The sequence below is a fragment of the Melospiza georgiana genome, chromosome 1 (assembly GCF_028018845.1).
Source record: "Melospiza georgiana isolate bMelGeo1 chromosome 1, bMelGeo1.pri, whole genome shotgun sequence".
NCBI lineage: Eukaryota > Metazoa > Chordata > Aves > Passeriformes > Passerellidae > Melospiza > Melospiza georgiana.
In genome coordinates, this window is record NC_080430.1 from 25,548,020 (window position 1) to 25,567,755 (window position 19,736).

The 19,736-nt window shown below is 41.4% G+C and overlaps 1 protein-coding gene across 6 annotated transcripts in view; it reads left to right on the top strand.

Annotated features, from left to right (window-relative positions):
- DYNC1I1 (dynein cytoplasmic 1 intermediate chain 1) overlaps window positions 1-19,736 on the top strand; it is a 187,205-nt gene that overhangs the window by 124,315 nt on the left and 43,154 nt on the right. For all 6 annotated transcript variants that reach the window (XM_058026342.1, XM_058026332.1, XM_058026369.1 and 3 more), the window contains exons 11-12: window positions 14,029-14,175; window positions 18,393-18,506. In XM_058026342.1, the coding sequence (XP_057882325.1) occupies window positions 14,029-14,175; window positions 18,393-18,506 (261 nt within the window). The remainder of the gene's footprint in view (window positions 1-14,028; window positions 14,176-18,392; window positions 18,507-19,736) is intronic.

A 19,736-nucleotide genomic window follows, 5' to 3' on the forward strand; every position in this document is an offset into this window, starting at 1 on the left:
CCCAAAAAAACCACAAATCCCTTCTTTGGAAGAGAAAGTTTTTTCCAGCCTGAATTTCCCCATGACCCTATGAGCCTAAACATGAATCAGATTCCTCCTTTTTTCATAGTAGCTCACTGGTAATTGGGCCTCTGACTGTCTGCCTGTGAAGATACTGAGACAGCTGTCACAGTGGGAATACCTCAGCACCCAGGCTCCCAAATTCGTTGCTGACTTTTGTAACACAGACCCAAATGTTGCCAATCATACCAAGGGGGGGCTTCTTCAGAGATAAAGGTGCTATTTTCTCTTCATTTCAGTTTTGTTTCCTGCTGTGCATCATCGGTAGGATGATCTTGGTGGAGCTGTGTAAGCTCTGCCTTTTCTTTGGGACGCTGTTGCTCATACATTTGTGCCTGCATGGTTATCTGCACACTGTAATAATTAATGCAGATGCATAGTTGTGCCATTTTGAATTACATTTTGGGGGAAGTTCTAACTATAGGACCGGGGGAGAAGAAGAGTTTCAGCTACAGCTTGTGATAGAAGGACATACTTACTCTGTTCCTGTTTCAAAACTTCTGTCATCTGCCATGTTTCTGTTTGGAATGTGGAAATACAGAGCACAGTTTGTGCCATGAAAATGTCAGTAAGCAAGAGCCCACATCTTGTCTCTTAGGCTTTGGTTTTGGATTCTTCCCTCTGTCCTCAGCTGATACCACTTGTGGTTTTTTGCTCCTCCCATTGGAGGCTACACCTCTTCTAGCCTTTGCTGATTAGAAATATCTATCATTCGGCCTAAGATTAGTGCCCCAATACTTGTGAGGAGATTGTGTGTGAGTCAGCAGAAGTTAACTCACACATCTGAAGGCTAAGTGTAGTACTTGGAAATTATTTTAATGTCTTAGGTGAGAGAAGAGACCTGCATGCGGCAGATTTGTAGAGGGGAACAAAGAGGACCCCATGGTCTCCTGTCTCCTGTCAAATCATTTAAATTGGGGGAGGACAGAAAAGGCACTGAAAATGTGAAAATGTATATTCTGGCTCAGGTGCCACAATGTCTTAGCCAGTCCCAAAATCACCAGTCCTGCTTTACTGCTGAAGTGCCACAGCTGTTAGCATGGAATCCACTAACACCTGCACTTCAAAACCAAGTATGCCATGTTTTCTACATAGCCCTTCACCTTTCAGTCCTAAAATCTCTTAAACCTGATTAATTTCCACAAAACTCAAATCATTATATTTTTTATCAAGAGTGGGAGAAGGAAACCTTCTTGCAGGCAAGGTCAGAGAGCAAACAAACATCATTATTTAGACTAAAGGGGTGTCACGAAGTTGCATACCTTCCCTTGGGTTTTAACTGTATCTTTACAAACCCTTTGTAAGTTGATTTTTCCAGGATGACTTGGATCTCTTGCTGCCTTGTACAGAACCCTGAAGAGTGACACACCCAACAAGCCAATTTGTATAACAAAATAATTGTAGCCATGTCAGTCATTGAAATGACTGCTATTACAAAAGGTGGGTGTAGTTCCCCTATTAGTAGTTAACATTCTGAATTATTTGAGAACTGTGTTTATACATACAAAATCTGCTAGCAACAGAATGCTCCTTTGCTTAGAGCAAGGCTTAACACAGATCATCTTCCTCATTTGAAACTGAGATTTCAATTATGAATCAAATAATTAGGAAGTGACAGTTTTGCTTGTCTTGGATAGAAAATTTCAGGCAGTTCTCACATCTAAGCCTTTTTTGGAGGGGGTAGGTATCATACACTTAAATGATACACTGTCACTACTAGCAATAGCATTGTGCTCTTTGCTAGTGTGAAAATAGGGATTTGTAATGAACCTGTACTTAAAGATGCTGTTTCTCTTCCTTAAGTTCCATAGTCTTCCTTTCAGACCAAATATAAAGAATATGTTGGCTACTTGATACAGTGAGCATTCAATTTTTTTTTTAAGTTTCCTTATTTCACTGATAACTTGAATATCTTTCTGAATTACTGGCATCTAATATGCAATTCAGAGAAAGCCTAACTTTTGACTCTGCTGAGTTAGACATGCAATATTTTTAAACTTTAGCTAGCTAAGGGAAAAAAAAACTCTGTAAAAACCTCTGTAAAAAACTATATTTCATAGGAGAAAATTATAGTGATATTGATGGTTTGCCAAAACCTCAAGCAGTGACAAAATCCACAGTGTCCTGAAAGAGATGCCTTTGCAAAACCATTCCTTTGCAGATGGCTTAGATTATTGATACTTACAAACACATGACATTATTCGTTCAACTTTGAAAATCTCTGTTGATAAAAAAATGCAGATTTGTCACACTATCCCAAAATTGCAGAGAAAAAAAATATCACCCAATGCTGCAATTGTTCCTGGGATTGTTTTATGTTTTAGCAGTTGTTGATTTGGTTACATTTCGACATAACCTAGTGTAAAAAGGAAGGAAGAGAAAAAAGAACCCAATTTTCCTTTGCTGATATGAACACTACATTTTAAATATTTTTTGTGTATTTGAAACTCCCATTGCTAAAAGGGTTTTAGGTGAACAAGAAGTGCAGGATCAGATGTGAAATCAATAAGTCACTGAGATCCTTCCACCGAATTTTTTTCCATAAAGGATGTAAAATACCATGCAATTCCCTAGCTGCACTGCAAATGATGGATAAACAGCCATAGGCATGACTTTTCTGTTTGGGTTATGTAACTGTTCTCAGTGCAAACTACTTGCAATGAAGAGTACATTTGGTCCAAATTCAAGAAAATTATTTCACCTCATGATTTTTGTCTCTGTGGGAGCTCTATGTGAGGAGTGAAGCCTCTTTTTGTGTTACCTGGCACAAAATATAAAACAGTTACTCTTCTAAATTGCTGTAAAAGGCCCCAGAAACCAAGGAATCCATCATTACAGCCCAGGATACAACTGTCCACTGCCTTAAGTCTAAAATCAACAGTTTTCCGCCCTCTGCCCCCATGGCTGAATGACTGACAAGTACTTCCTTAAAAAGAACTTTTGTATGTGAAAACATTGATTTAATGATGATTAGCACTCCTGGCTTCTCACAAAGGGAAAGGAGAAGCACGTGCCACGTGGCTGAGATACTGATATTATCCTTGGAAGATGTTTCCCATGGGGCAAAGAGAAAGAAAAGTTAAAGTACATTTATTTCAGCATAAAATGACAAGCAAATGTCCTAAATAGAAGAAGCAATATGCTTTTCACAATTTGTCATATTGGAGAGATCAGAGTGTTTTCATAATCGCTATGACAAAATGTGCCAGAGTGTGTTAGGACCTGTGATAAATTAATTTGATTGCTCTTATAACACTGTTCGGTTTTTTTGTAGTTAAGAAAAATATCAATCCCACTTCAGTTCTATATTGTTCTTGAACATATCCTAAATCACCAGTCATTTCATGGAGAAAAAAACATGCTTAACATTTGCTATCTCATGTTTGCATCTATCGGTCTATTGAATAAATTTACTAAGCCAAATTTGGATTGGAGTTGTGCAGAACTACTAACATGAGTTTTCTGGGATAAATCCATTCTTCCTGGCAGGATAAGGATGCATTGTGAAACGTCCCATCACTGTTGTGAGTGAATGACCCAGGGGTGCTGGTTTTTGAGCAAGAAGTCGTCCTCTGATACTCCAGAGTCAGCAATCGTAGATGGTGTAACTATGCTGATTTAGTGTTACTAAGGCTTCACCCTGAGACTGGAGAACACTTATCTCAACTCTTCCTCCTCTACAAGACTACTTATGGAAAAAAATTGTGGAAACCAAGGAGCATAGCCTTGCAGGTGACAAAAGCAGGATGTGAAATTTAAGAAAACTAAGGTTTTCTTGGAGAAAGAGGAATTAAAAATTGTCTATAATGGGTTTCATTTATTCCTCTGTGATCTTAGCTGCTTCCTAATGCTCTATGGGTACAGAATCAGACTACTGATACTAGAATGAGAGTGTAAATTACAGTCATTTACTGTAGGAGAAATGAACAGTGTGAAAATAATTAATGTTTCCACCCTCATTCTTAAATCCAGACTTGCCTGTGGTATCTTCTGTGTTTCCACTAGATAGCTGTTTATTTGTGCCTCTAAGTCTCTCAATCTCCACATCTACGTGCAATGTTAAATTAATTTTCAATTATTTTCAGTTATTTCCAGTTACACAGTGACACTGCTTATAAAAGGTACATCAGTGAAGTGATGGATTTGGGCAAATATAAAAGTCTATTAGTCTTAATATGACTGACATCATCTGCCTGGACTCATGCAGAGCATTTCACCTTGTCTTGCACAACACCCTTGTCTCTGAACTGGAGAGACATGGATTTGATGGATGGAACACTTGGTGAATAAGGAATTGGCTGGATGGTTGCACTCAAAGAGTTGTGGTCAATGGCTCAGTGTCCAAGGGGTGACCAGGGACAAATGGTGTCTCAGGTGTCAGGGTTGGGACCAGCACTGTTTAACATCTTTATCAGACACATGGACAGTGGGACTGAAGCACCCTGTGTGTTCACTGACCTCACCAGGCTGTGTGTTTCAGCTGACGCACTGGAGGGAAGGGATGCCATCCAGAGGGACTTCCATGGCCTTGAGAGGTGGGTCATGAGAGTCTCATGAGGTTCAACAAGGCCAAGTGCAAGGTTCTGCACCTGGGGAGAGGCAATAAGCACAAATACTGGCTGGACTGAGAAGGGATTGAGAGCAGCCCTGTGGGAAAGGACTTGGGGGTGTTGGTTGATGAGAAACTCAACACGAGCTGATGATGGGGTCTCCATCCATGGAGACAGTCAAACCCTAGCCACACACAGCTAACAACAATCTGCTCCAGCTGACCCTGCTCTGACCAAGGGCTTGGACTAGACAATCTCTAGATGTGCCTCCCAACACTGGTAATTCAGTGAGTCTGTCTCTGACAGCTCATACTTGTTTTCCCTTCCCTGTTTGATATTGATGTGGAAGAGTGCTAGGTTGAGACTGTCTCTAAGTCTATGGAGTCTTCCCAGGACCATCTGAACATGAGGGCGTCCTTCTTTCCTCACAGAATGAAGGTCATTTGCTTTCAGAAGGCCTGAATTTAAAAATTGCTTGTTTAGGAAAGCACTTACCAATTTGCTTGGCTGTAAGCAGGCTTTTGAGTCATTAAAATAATGGAGAACTTAGAAGAATTAATTACAATTAAGTTCATGGACTTCTGAGAAAAGATGGACTTACTAAGTTCTTTCTTCATCTGGGACTTTAAAGTGCTCTTGGTTCAATATGTTTGATCTTCTGACTGTGCTTTGGTTCTCATGGCCTTTGCATTTCTTGTGGGGGTTTGGACTCAGTGCTACACTTGAGAACTATCTGTGACTCTCTTACAAGCAGCTGTGACTACTACACCCAACTTCACAAGCTGAGTTGTAGATAATTGTTCTTGCAGCATCTGTACTGGTTTCTAATTCATCTGTGGCTTCACTTAGTTTGGTTGATCAGATGCATTGGTTTGAGGAACTGCTGCCATAGAAACCACAAAACCATACCCAGAGCATGAGAATAACTCGTGTTTCTATTCCTGTTCTCCAGATCTGGAATTTGTGACTACTGTGGGCTCTCTAAAGTCTGACTCTGGTATTTCCAGGACTTGCCATCAAGTGATTATCTGTTGTGCTTTCACTGTGATGAGGAGAGTCCAGGACACCAAAATCCCAGCCTAAGCTCAGTCTCTGGGGGATCTCTTCTGCTTCTGCATAGTGTTAGATGGGAACACCTCTGGACAGGGACTCTTAAACCTCACTCCTGAGGCCTGGTCCTGCTTCCAGCAGGAAGGAGATTCTGCCTGGACAAATGTGCACCATTACGAAGCTTAAGTGTTTAGACAAATGGCTGGGGTACTTTATGAGCATGGGGCTGACTGCCAAGATTGCATCTATGTTCTATATCAGATGATATCCAAGAGATAATATGCAAAAGTAACTCAGGAAGAGTGACCAAAATTCCTGGATTTGTCCCTCACAGCCAGGTTCCCCAGGTAATTGCTATATAGAAGTGGCTTCACCTTCAGAGATGCTTTAGGACTTGGCTAACTGCAACACTTACAGAAGGCTTTGGTTTGCATGATGTTTTTAGTATGTGCCTTTCTAGATCTGATTTCATTTGCAGTGCTTAAAATAATATGCTTATCTGGCATTTCGAACCATTGCACCAAGTAAGTTTTTCAGGTAATGCTATTATTTGCTCAATTCTAGAGGCCTTCATCAGACTGAGATGTTTTAGTAGGGATTTTGTTACAAGCCCATCATAATAAAGTAGTCTCTGTGCCACAAAACTTGCAGCTATAGTTAGCAGCAGTGGCAGCAGGCAGTGACACCATGACCCTACATGTATAGCAGCTCTGGTCCAGAAGCCTTTGGCTAATGCTGAGCTGAAAGCAGCCAAAGCATGAGCCCTGCTGCCTGCAAGCTGCATGCCAGACTGCCAAGCTGACACTCACCATCTGCTCCAAATTGTGGCCAGCCTGTGGAATGAGCGGGGATGGCAGAAGGTCTCTGTGCTCCACCCAGAGACACATGCCCTCAGGCTCCAGGCCTGTGAGGGTGGTGAAGACCCATCACTTCAAACTTGTCAATAATTCAATCAAAACTTTTACGAGTGCTTGTGAATAACTGTAGAGTATCATGACCTAAATAAAATAGATAAACCAAGGAAGTGTTTGCTTCTCCAGCATGCAAGCACACAGACATTAATTGTTTGACCCTGAGATCTGATAAGCAGCCAGGTCCTAACCAGAAAAAACAAACATATTTGGGTACTTAGCATCTAAGAAGCCGGGGGGAAATAAAACTTTATTTTGATGTGCTGTTGCTATGAAATTACTCCTTATTTCTCCAGGCTTTAATCATCTCATCATCAGTCTAACAAAGACAGTATGATGCTCAGCAAAGATGGTATTCTCACTGCATGTGTGTGGAGTAATTCAGGGTTACTGAATTGACTCCTTACTGCAGTCATGGATAGAGGCACACAGGATCTCCCCATATTAAATTTGAGAAGTGTCAGGATTATCTGCATTTGCAATACAGCAAGCAGTTTTGCTGTTTTTCCAAGTCACCATGACCCTGCTGAATTAATAATAACAGCAAATGCACTTTGCAGAAGGGCTGAAGTGTAGATTCCCATTTGCAAAGGCAGCTTGTGAACTTTTCTCCTGATTATTTTGCTCCTGTAGTTACATGGGCTGAACCTGCAGTTACAGAGATGAAAGCAGAAAGCTCCAGCTTTCTGCTCTATTTAAAATGAAGTCATAAGGCTGGATATTGCCTTTCTGCAGACTTGGGCAGAGTGTCTCATTCTACTGCAATACTCACATGTCAGCACTGAGGTTAGATGCCAGAGCTACCTACCCTGTAAACTCAGCTAAGAAAGGCTGCATTTCCTGACATACTCTTTTCCTTATTTTTAAGGACTTAGTACTTTTTCAATAAAAATAAATTTAATTTGTGGCTACATTTCAGCTCCATTGGTTTGATGGTATAAGTGGAGCAATACCAGCTTTGGATTTAGAGCAGTCGTGTGGCTGAGTCTCTCTGAACAGCTTTCATGTGGTCTGGTGAGACATTCTTAGAATCCCCAAACATTTTTGAAGATCCTAAACTGGAGACATTCACAATTCTTCCCTCCCTTTCTACCATTAATCCTTCATGTTTTAACAAGCACTGAAGTTAATACAGCCTACACTCTTTCCTGTCACACTGGGCCCCCTCCCTCCTTTCTTTCTCTTGAATAAAGCAATCTGTTCTTTCCCGTCCATACTCTTGTAAATCAAAGGGGTAGATGTCGACACACACCATAACCAAGTATAAACTTCCTTTTTTTAATTAAACAGAGTTCTGACATTTGGTTTGAAGAAGTGTTTGTTGGCTTTTATTTATTTATTTTTTAATATGTGAAGGATGTCAACTGCTTTTATTTTATTTTTAGTAGAGACGAATCTTGTATGGTACCGCAAATAATCTCCAGCACAAAATCTTTCAGATGTTGTTTCATAGTTTAATAGGAAGACAGTTGGAGAGGAGCAGAAGTCTTGGAATTTGAAGCTTTTAGAATTAAGAGGTTACCTCTTTGGTACAGGTTTTTGTACGCATAAATCATATTTTAACTTCCTTTTCAAATTTAATTTCAAAACCAGCTGTAATTCTGTTGCTATTCTCTCTGCTGTTTTCTTATTACTACTAATTATACTTAGACAGTTATATGAAACACAGAAATATCCAAACTCACAATAGCAGGTACTAAAAACAAACAGGACTCTTGGAAGGAGCACAGGCTCTATTTCAGTGTACAATACCAGGTATCTCAGTAGCCAAAGCAAAGTCACCTAAAGTTGCCTCTTTCAAGATATCTCACACCTTTTGTGATGGAAAACCAGAGAAATGTCCCTAAATCAGAGAAAGTGCTCAGATCTGATACTGCTACTTTCCATGATTATTCTCAGTCCATGACTGGTCACGAAAAAATGGCTTTATTTAATAATTCAGTTTCTGTTTTATTTCTAGATGATGGTTTTAATCCACATTTGCAGTTGAACTATATCATCCCTATGACATAGGGGACCAGATATAGCAATGTGTGTATAGCAATGGAGGAATGAAAAGGTCTCCTGACTGCCTGGTCAGAAGAAGGTTGGGCAGCTCTCAGAGGGATTGTGAGTGCTTAGACTCTGTAAATGCTGCTCTTGATGAGCAGGACTGAGAACAAAAGGTTATGAGTAAGTTGCTTGTGTACTTCTGGCCTTCCTCTCTATTTATTTGTTCCTCAGGAGTGCAGACATACGTGATCAGTGATTCAGTCCCTGTTCTTCAGTTCCTATGGATGAAGGACTCTGAGTACGGCACCTTTTCATGGTTTTAGCTAAGGAGCACTACCACAGCTTTGTCCCTCCACTCTCAGTCCCTCAAGCACAGAAAAGGATCTGCCACTTCAGCAAGAGGCCAACTGTGTCCTGGGGTGCATCAGGCACAGAATCACCAGCCAGGCAAGGGAGGGGATTGCCCTGCTTTGCTCTGGGATGGCTCACCTTGAATAATGTGTGAACATTTTGGGTGTCACAATATAAAAAAGACATTAAGATGTTAGAGAGTGCCCAAAGGAAGACCATGGGGATACTGAAGGGTGTGGAGGGGAAGCCATATGAGGAGCAGCTGAGGTCATGTGGCAGTCACAACTTCCTAATGAGGGGTAGAGGAGGGACAGGTACTGATCTCTTCTCTGTGATAACCAGTGACAGAACTCAAGGAAAAGGCATGAAACTGCATCAGGAGGAATTTATGTTGGATATCAGGAGAAGGTTTTTCACTCAGAAGGCAGTTCAGCACTGGAACAAGCTTCCCCAGGAAAGTCTTACAGCACCAAGCCTGACAGAGTTCAAGAAGTGTTTGGACAAGGCTCTCAGCACATGGGCAGTCTTAATGGGTCCTGTGCAGGAGTTGGACTCGATGATCCTGATGGTTCACTTCCAGCTCCGCATATTCTATGATTCTATGAACTCAGCTGCAGTTGATTTCATTGCCTGCAGTTGTCTGTGTCACAGTGACCCACAGCAGCATGCCACTGATGGTAGTGCTTTTTCACATGCATGTGCTCAGCTAGAAAATCCACCCAGGAGCTTCCTGAGAGCCTGCTGCAATATAACCTGGTCTTCTGGAGCCTAGAAATCCCTGTGAACTCCTCAGATTGCTTCTTCCCACTGACAAAGTATTGTTTTGAGCTACATCTGGTGTCAGGCGTAGGCATATGGCACCAGTATGGCAATGCTGGCTCCGGGGGTGGTTTCCTGCAGAAGAGGTCTGGCTGAAGGCAGTAGTCACTGCCTATGGAGAGTTATTATTATTTAGCACCCATGCCTTTGTGAACTTGTTTGACTGGTGGCTGGGCAGAGTGCCATCGGAGCGTATGGACATGAGCAGAGACAGCTGAGTCTCCAGGGCCTTGCACACATCACATGTGGGTACTGAGGTCAGGCTTCTCAACAGGGAGAAGCTAAATGTCTGCCTGTCCCAAGCACGTGTACCTGTGGTTGACGGGATATGCCATAATTAATCCAAATCTTGGCTGTATTAAGCTTCTAAAATAAAAAACAGCTTTGCCAGCCACTTGAAGAGGGCTGGGGGCCTGTTTGGATCAGTGCTTTAGTGGGGAAGGAGAGAGGGAAGGAGCAGGGAGGCAGAGCAGGACTGATGAACAAAAGGGTATCATGTGGAGCCGTGCTCCACAGTACTCCTCCCCATGGGCTGAGATGACCTGACCCTACACCAGGGCAGGGGGCAAAGGGTGCTGCCTTCCTCCCCCCAACTGCAGCCCTCTCCAAGGCCTGAGCAGCACTTCTGTTTGTGAGGCCCAGCCCTCTCTTTGCTGTAACAAATGAACATCTCATGATTTGTTTCTTAATTATGTTTTCAGTGCAGTACTTGCAGCAGCTGGGAGGAGAAGCTTTAGCATTTGAGAACCAGGATTGCCTGTTTGCTGAGCAAAATCCCCAGGTTTAGCAGCCTGAGCTCTCTCTTATGCTTGGGCAATGCTCCCACATGGAACTAACTCAGGTTTCCCCCTCTGGCCCTTGGAGGCAGAGCATGCACAGGGGAAGAGGCAGCAGCACCAGTATCGTGGCCCCGCTGAGAGTACAACATCTGAGTGGAATATCATAAGGCCAGAAGCACCAGAAATACTTTAGTAAGGGCATTGAGAAAGCTAAGGAGAGGCAGAAAAAGCAAAACCCAGTAGGCTGTATTTGCACAGAGGGAGAAAACACCTGAGCACTAGGCTGAAATAAATACTGAAGTGATTCAGTGCACAGTGCAATTCAGAGGAATGCAGATGACCAGACACTCCGATTTTGCCTGTCTCTTGTGGGTCCCGACAGTTGCTCAGACTGATGCTTTGTGGCACCCATAAAAAGATAATGCTGGGATTCTCCTGGCCTTAAATGCTGCTTCTCTGCTGTGAACACTAAACTCCCTGTGGAATTCTTTCTGACATGATTCCTTCTACATTTATTTACGTGCTATTGTCATATACTGTGAAACTAGCTGCTTCTGTCCTCTGCAACAGGTAACTAAGCACCTACAGTATAAAATGTCCCTAACTGAAAAACTGGGAAGCTCTACCATTGCTATTGGAAAGTGCCATGAGATTTCCCTAGAAGGGTGTGGCAGGAGTGCAACCAAGGATATGCTGTTATTTTAAAAACCTGACCATGTGCTGGTTCCTCCCCCTTTGAAGTCGGTGGCAAAGCTGTTTCAGAGGAGTAAGACTACTTGAACAGGCAAACAAGAGGCAGCCTGGGGGCAGAAGAGGCTTACAGGGAATGGTTTCTGCTGCTGTCCTTGAGCACAGAGCTGTTCAGACAGACTGGAGACCTGTCAGCCACTCTCTCCCATTAAGACTAAGAAATGAATGCTTTTCAAGTTGTTAAATGAATGGGCTTAATCTTACAGCCCTTACTCATCTGAGTACTGCCATTAATTTTAAGACAATAATCACTGTATTAAGTGCTATGGAATGGGGTCCTTAAATTGTTAAATTCTAATATTTGACAGAATTTTTTATTGGATAGAAAAATAATACTGACATAATTAAAAAGATGTGAACATTTCACCTTTTGAAGACTGCAAGCGGCTTTGGAGGGAGATGTAAAACTAGAAGCAGTGCAGAGAGCTCAAGTCCGTGTCATGTCTGTAGGTTATTTTTGAACTTTATGAAAAACACACTTTAGCAGTTTATATCCTGACCATTCAACTGTATTCTGGCATTCTAAATGCAAAAACATGCTAACCATGAAAGCAGAACTTTTAAAAATACACTGTCCACTTGGCTTCTTTGCCCTCCTTCAGAGTCTCACAAGTTTGTTTGGGACAAACTGGGGAACTTTGTTGTGGAATGGCTGTTTGAATTGGGGTTTCTTAAAATACATGTGGAGCCTTGTAGCTGCTGTGGGGTGTACCCAGTGGTGGAGCTGTACTATTTTAAAATCATCTGGCTATTTCACTTCATGTAAGAATATCTGTCAGCTTAGTTATAAGGAATGAGAGGGGTTGATTAAAACAACTCACGAAGCCATTAAACAAAGAGATAAAATGTAGAACATGTGCTGTAGGGTCGTTTTAATTATAGTGTGGGGGAAATCTGTGGAAACTGGATGGCAGCTGCAGTGTAGCTGAGTCTTAATCCCTCTTAACAGTACCAACATCCTGTTCCTTAGGGGTGGAGTTTCTTTTCTGTAAAGCTAGGTCCTTTGGAAATGGTGTTTGGAAGCTACCTCTCATGGTGATGACTGACCAAAATGGAATTGCTCTGCTCAAGCACTTAGATACAGACTAAAATAGGGACTTTTTACAGACTAAAATAGGCATTTATGTACACTAATTGTCTAGTCCTTAGGTGCTAGACCATATAACAAAAGAGAAATGTATGCAGAAGCGTTAGTCAAGAGGGGAAAGTATAAAGATGTCAAGTGAAAAGCCAGGAGTATCCAGAGAGAGTGGGGAAGAAAAAAGGTAATTGCAGCTTTTTTCATTGTCTTGATTATCTTATCAGGTCAAAAAACCCCAGTAATGAATATACTGCTGTATGCTGTAAGTGTGTCTATTAAGTTCCCTTAGCATATAATCTGGCTTTAAACAATTTATATCAGGCAGCCACATTAATTCAGTAAAAACTGTTTAAACTTCCTGTTTTACTTTATTCTTAATAACCTAGTTATAGGCATCAAGAGTTAGCATAATTAATTCTAGCCTTATCAGAAGAGGTTTCAAGTCTCTTGTGAGTTCAAATCAGTCTCTAGCCACTGGAAATCCTCATGAGGAGCAGTAGGAAAAGGAGGCAACACATCTGCCCAAGTCAAAGGTTTTACAACCCCATGCACATCTCCCAAAGACAGGGCCATTACCTAGGTAGACACTGGGTCTAGTTCAGCTTGGCAGCTCCAGTGTTCCTAATTCAACAAAGTTTACTGAAATGTCTGCCATGGTATTATGGAAATGAAATATGGTAATTTAGTTAATCCTTTGTCAGCGGGAAAAGTGTGTTCCCAGATAGGAATACCAATACTTCAAAATATCCAGTCATTAAAATATTAAAAAAGATTTGCATAAAATAAAGACATAACATCCAGGCCAATTATATAAAATAATATAGATAAATATATTATTTAAGAAGAGCATGGAAGACTTGAAGGAGTTTCTGCTTCTTGCTCTTGGCTGAAGCTTGTAGGCATATGAAGGTCTGGGGACTGTTCCCTTGAAGACTTCAGCTGTTGTATTATTTTAAAGACATTGAAAAAGTGGTAGTTGGGATAGATAACAGTCTCCATACTGGCTTGTGGGGCACTCTACCAGGTAGCCAGGGGACCCATCACACCAGCCTGGCTCCTAAGCATCCCCAGCTAAAGAAAATATACAAAGATAACTCGAAGATAACTGCCATTAGGATGAAGAAAAACTCAGTTCTGCTTAAACAGTGTAAAGTAAAGCATGGTTCCCTTTGTTCTTAGAAGACCTTGGTAGAGGAATCAGTCATTGACCCAACAATGAGACACAGCTTGTCAGCACACCTTGAGGTGAACTTCGGAGGGTTTTTTCCACAGGCTTGCCTCAAGCTGCCTGAATTAAAATTTAGGGAAGAAAGAGTGGAAGAGATGTCATGGGCCAGAATGCCATTCTCTGGCTGGGATCTGGTTAGTTGAAGTTCTCACTTCTGGAAAAGAAATTAAGTGCTTGACCATCACTGTCATGGAGAGATTATCTCAGGTTTTTAGCATCATGCTGTATTTTCCTGTATTTTCCCTAGGAGCAATGGGACAACACATTTTAGGGTCAAAGTTAGTTCTTGGCATGTGTGCTGTTGCTTTAGTAGAATTACTAGTGTGCAAGGAGCATGAATAAAGTTCATACAGTGATTCCTAAAATACAAAGTACTAATTACAGTTTGCTTCCCTTGGGAGAGAACTGAAGATGGCTGACCATGTAACCTCTCTCTTCTCCTCCTCTTTTCCTGCAGTCCTCCGTAATGTCAGTCTGTTTTGCCCGCTTTCACCCAAACCTGGTTGTTGGAGGAACATACTCTGGCCAGATTGTCCTGTGGGATAACCGCAGCCACAGGCGCACTCCGGTTCAGAGAACCCCCCTGTCTGCTGCTGCTCACACGGTAAGGATAAAAACCACCTCCCCTCTCCTTAGAGGAGATGGTCAGCAGGGAAAGGCAGCTGCCATGTTGGGTCTGCAATGCTAGTTGCCACACAGATGAAAACGGAATTGTGGTCCTTGAAGGGAAAAAAGTAGATCTGAGACATGAACAACCACCTCTTGTAAGTGTTTGATCATCACACATTGTACAATCAAGTCAGGACATTATTCTCCTTTCCAAGGAAGAGGGCAGGATTGAGTACAACACATGAATGAGGCACCTATGTGCCAGCACACTGGCACTGCAGTTCTTGTCCCCATTGTCTAAAGAGAGCCAGACCACTGTGAAGGCTGTATGTCTCTCAGTCTGATGTGGCAGGCAATTCAAGTCATTATTGTTGTCTTGGTGTACACAAATTTCTCCTTTGAACCAGATAAGGCACCTGTGAGGGTCTCAGAGTGGATTCCTGTAAGTAGACATTGGTGCCCTCAGAAAAAGTGGGGCAATTTGCTTCTGTTTGTTTGTATTTATGTATTTATGTATTTATGTACTGTTCTGTAGAGCAATACATAAATCCCTGCCATGATCTTCTGCTCCAGACAGGGCCACAGGGCAGAGTTTGCACACTGAGGGAGAGTTTGTTTCAATGGAATGATGCAGGAGAGCGTTTTGCTGACACGCACAGGTACTTACAGATAATTATTGATGGTGGCAATGGGCTCTAGTGATGCCTGGGAGATGAATGGGCAGAGCAGTAACACCAAATGCCTGAGAAAGAAGAGACTTTGTGTGTGATACAAGGATGATGTCTGTGATGGGAGAGTCTCTTACACTGCAGAGTACTCATATTGTGCTGGAGGAGGAGGAGACAAGCCTGGGTTGCCTGCTCAAGTGTCCTCACTCTGCTATGGCACTGACATCCAGCCATCCTGCACAAACACCTTGTGCATTCTCCTCCTCCCGAGTCTGGGCATGGGCAGCCTCTTCAGGAGAGATTGAAGGTGGAGCAGCTCATGCTGGGAGCGAGCATAGGGCAATTCCTGAGTGGACAGTAGAAAGGAGGAGAAAAATGCAAAAGTATGATATAAGGGTGCAGAAAACCACACATTTTCTGTAACATAGGGAACTGAACTCGACAAAGCACTCTGAGAGATAAGATGATAATCTTGTTCTAGCAGATTGAAGGTTCAGACAAAGTGATAGTACTTTTGCAGCTCCAGCTTTTACAATTCTGTGATTCTAATGTTTGGAATTTGCAGATCAAGGTTCAGCTTTCAGTTGACTGTGACAACATAATCCCTGGAGTTAAAAGACAGCTCCAGAAGCCATGCCATGTGAATTACTGCTGAAGATTCAGTATGGGGCCAGTATTATGATTGCAAGTCTCTTATATTAAAAATTACAGGTGTGCACAGATATGCTTAGTGGGCCAGACAATACAAATGTTGTTCCCTAAATTTCCACTATCATGAATGTTGATGTAATTATCTAATGATCTGTGCCATGGGTTGCAACTTCAACATTGCTTTTCATTTCCCTAATGTTTTTGCTCATTGTGTTGCCAGTAATGTTGTTCAATCTGCATGAAAAGAAACAGTCTCTCCTGGAAGTGCAATTTAGAGATGTAGCAGACCAGAAAACTAGTGGCAAGAAGCTGACTGTCACTGAAAATTGAACAACTGGGACTCAAAATCTAGTGGAAAAGCAAAGATTAATGGGAAGTAATTTGTTTACACTCAAAAATCATTTAAGGCAAAATTGTACCTCCTGGAATTATATATTAAAACAGTTTTATTATTGCAGTAGAACAAAATGTAATGTTTTCCTTTTGAATAATATAAATAAATTACTTTCAGTCGTGGATGGGCACTTTATGTGCTGTCATGGATTGGTATAAGTAAGTGTTTACACAGTCTAACATGAGGAGGAAATATGATGTTTAAAGGAGTGCTCAGATTTTACAATAAGAGTTGCTTACTTTATATTTGTACATAGGAATTACTTACATAAATTGTAAATGAGGTCCTGGTTGCAAAACGCTGGCTTGAATCCTTGCTGCCAAGAAAAAAAAATTAAATTAAGACAACACTACATTAGCAATGTTACTTTTTGTACTGCTAGATACGTGAGCTGAATAGTCTTTTTATAATTTGAACTCATGCTGCATGTGAAAAAAGGATTTTTCTCTTTTCTTTCTCTTGCTTTGTTTATTTGAAACAGATAGATCGTGTTGTTTTCCCTGACTTAAACCTTCCTGAAATTTAGTATCACTGATTACTGCCTGGATTCACCAGGAAAGAGAATTCTACCCACAGCTTACTCACTAATTTCCTTTCACACCCACCACACATCTGCACTTGGGACAACAGGAAATTTTAATTAAGACAAAACCTTTTTGCATGATGATTTCATTTCCAAGATAAATAAAAGCAAGCTGGCAGCAACCCTTTGAAAGGAAGGAGCCTGTTTAGACTTTCTGTTACATACAGTTGGTTGTCTTTTTCATCTGCTTTCTTTACATCTTTTCATTTCTGCCATGAGTTTTATTGTGCATGAAATTGATGGCTGGTAGCCCTGATTAAAGCCAGGCCTGACACACTGAGGTGCTGCTGGAAAGACATGGCTCACTCTTTCTCCCCCACTAAATATTTTAGATATTCCACTGCTTGCTGTGGCTTCCTCCCACCTACTCTGTCTGTTTGGTCTACTGGAGGTCAGAAGCCCATGAAAAAAATTGCTCTGTATGTATTTCACACATCAGCATGCAGTAATCATGTTCAGCACTGGGGTCATTAGCTTACACTAAGCGGCAAGAAGGTCCATGATATGAGGGTAATAGTGTGAGACACATGTGAGGGACCAGTTGGGGAGCATTTGATGATCAGGGAGAAATCAGGTGCTTTACAGTCTTGAGAGATAGAAAAAAGTTGGCATCAAATGGACCTTGTGACTTACTGGTGTGTACAGGTTGCCTCCAAGCACAAGGTACTATTTCAGCAGCATCCATCTCACTGTGGGCACAAGCACTGTTTGTACAGGTGCTGCACCTTTTGCTCTTGGAGAGGGGACATTTACTGGGCCCACTCAGGTATCAGACCTGAGAGTGAGCCAGAGCTCTTGGGGATTTCTGCCATTCCCCACTGACTGGGTAGATGACCTGCAGCTGGATCTTGACGTAAGTGGCAGTTCTGCCATTCCTTTCAGCAGGACCAAATGCTACATTCCTGACACTACATCGAGTTGCCTAGAAGCTCCATAGGGATCTCTTGCAAGTTGGTCCTAATTTTCTTTAATTAAGCAAAGTATTAGAGAAAATTTTATTTTTTCTTTCTGGGGATGCAGGTCTTCTATTTATTGGTAAACACTGCAGAAAAATTAAATTTTTATTTGCTTGACTTTTGTATATTTCTAACCCTTAATTTAGCAGTACCACTTGTACTGGTCAAAGGAAATTAAATCTTATTGTTCAGTCTGACTGATTTTTCACTCTGGAGATTGCTGAACTTGACCCATCCCTCATATGTCACCATCAGATACCAGATGACATTTCAGGCTCAAAGTGTTACCAGGCTCCTTGGAAAAGGAATAGGCCACATTTCATTAGGCATACTAACTGGAATTCAGCCTCCATGGAATGACTGCAGGATGGTGAACCAGGTGTAACACCCTAAATCTAGTCACTCCCCACTTATAATGACAGATTTTAAAAGGTGTATTGGCCAATGCTGAAGAACATTGATGGGCTTGCTCATGTTCTTCAACTGGAGTACATTTGCAAAAATTTAGCATGCAAGCCAAATTCTGACAGAGTTCAAGTTTTATGCAGCTGTTTTCTTGAATAAAGTTTTCATTTTTATTCCGCTTGGACAGTTTTCCTCTTTCTGCTGGTTATTTTCAGTGTCAAAAGCCATCAGTAGAATGATACATGTCCCTGTGGGTGAAATCTCATCCACATAATTCTGTATTTTCACAGCATTACTCAGCTGGGCTGTTTTATTATGAGGAAAATGAAACTTTGAAAACATTTCCACCTCGATAACAAACTTCTTAAAATTTAAATGAAAAAGAAACACAAAAACCCAACCAAAACAATTCCTATCTGGCAAAAGCTGAGTCTTATATTTTCCAGGCGTTGTGAGACTACTTAATCATTCTTTAAAATAACATACGAGACATTAGAAATTTGTTTGTGAAAGTGTAAGAATGGCTCTCTGACTTGCAGTGTTCTGTGTTTTCAGCATCCTGTGTATTGTGTGAATGTAGTTGGAACACAGAATGCACACAATCTTATTACTGTCTCTACGGATGGCAAAATGTGCTCCTGGAGCCTGGACATGCTCTCAACTCCACAGGTGGGTTTGTTTGCACCAGCATGGGGGGGAAAATTGTCTTTGGTAGAGCAGGATACCTGCGTAGTTGGAACATAGCTCCTAAAAGCCAAAATCTCACATCCTATACAATCTAAAACCAATGGATGCACTTGAAAGAGTACAGCTTGCTTCCAGCAGTCTCTGCTAAGAGCCAAACCCCATTTCCTTTACCACAAATCATGTAATTATTGTAATACGTTAATGCATAGGTCAGTTTCAAGTGAAAATGAAATAGTCCATTTTAAAGCATGGTAATTACAGAAGTCGCCTGTGGTATAAATTGCACTTATTCTACAGCATTGTTTAACAAATATGGACTAGATTGCACTGCTGCTGAACACACCCTAGGCACTGCAGGTTTCCAAGGCACAGTCAGAAACTCAGAAACTTATTTTGCTGGCAGCCTTCAGTAGCCAAAGGAACAAACAATGCAAATCAAAAGTTTTAGAACTAATTCTCCCCCACTGGAATGTTTGCTACTATTGTCTGTTCCCCCCCTCCTCTCCTTTGTATCAGAAATGAAAGGAAACAGAGGAAAATTGCCCAAACCACTAGTGATTATAATAATGGAAACTAAACAAAGAATCCAATGCTGAAAAAGGTGTACAGAAAGCATCTTTTAAGTGTTATCTTCTGAAGAAGTACATTTTCTATTCCAACACATCACTCATTTTTATACACAATTTCTTAGAAAAAAAATTAATATAATTTTTACTAAGCATCATGGGATCTGATCTTATTTCAAAATGCTGCATAGAAACTCCCTATAATGATTCCACTAATCATGCTCTAATGTGCAATTACTATTGAATTATTTGCTTTTCAATGTTGACACAAGAGGTGGGACTCCTCTATCCTAACCTGAGCCATCTAAAAGTTGATGTGTCAGGTCTAAGTTAGAAATTCAAGTTTTCTGTACCACTGAGATAGAGAGAGGCTGGCACTTCTGGAGGGTGATTCATCGCATCCAAGTGTGAAAAGCCATTTCAGATACCCACCCTGGGACGTGGAACTGTCCTATCTTAGGGTGGAGGAGGAATCTGGAAGTCATCACATCTACTCCTCTGCTCAAAGTGAGACCAACTTCAAATTTCGACCACATTGCTCATGTGAGGCAACAGTGTGGGGCTGGTAGTTGTGCCTTGGGACTGTAAGAAACCAATACTCTTCTGCAGTAGAAATGGAGGCTTCTAAAATGGCCCAGGCAACTAT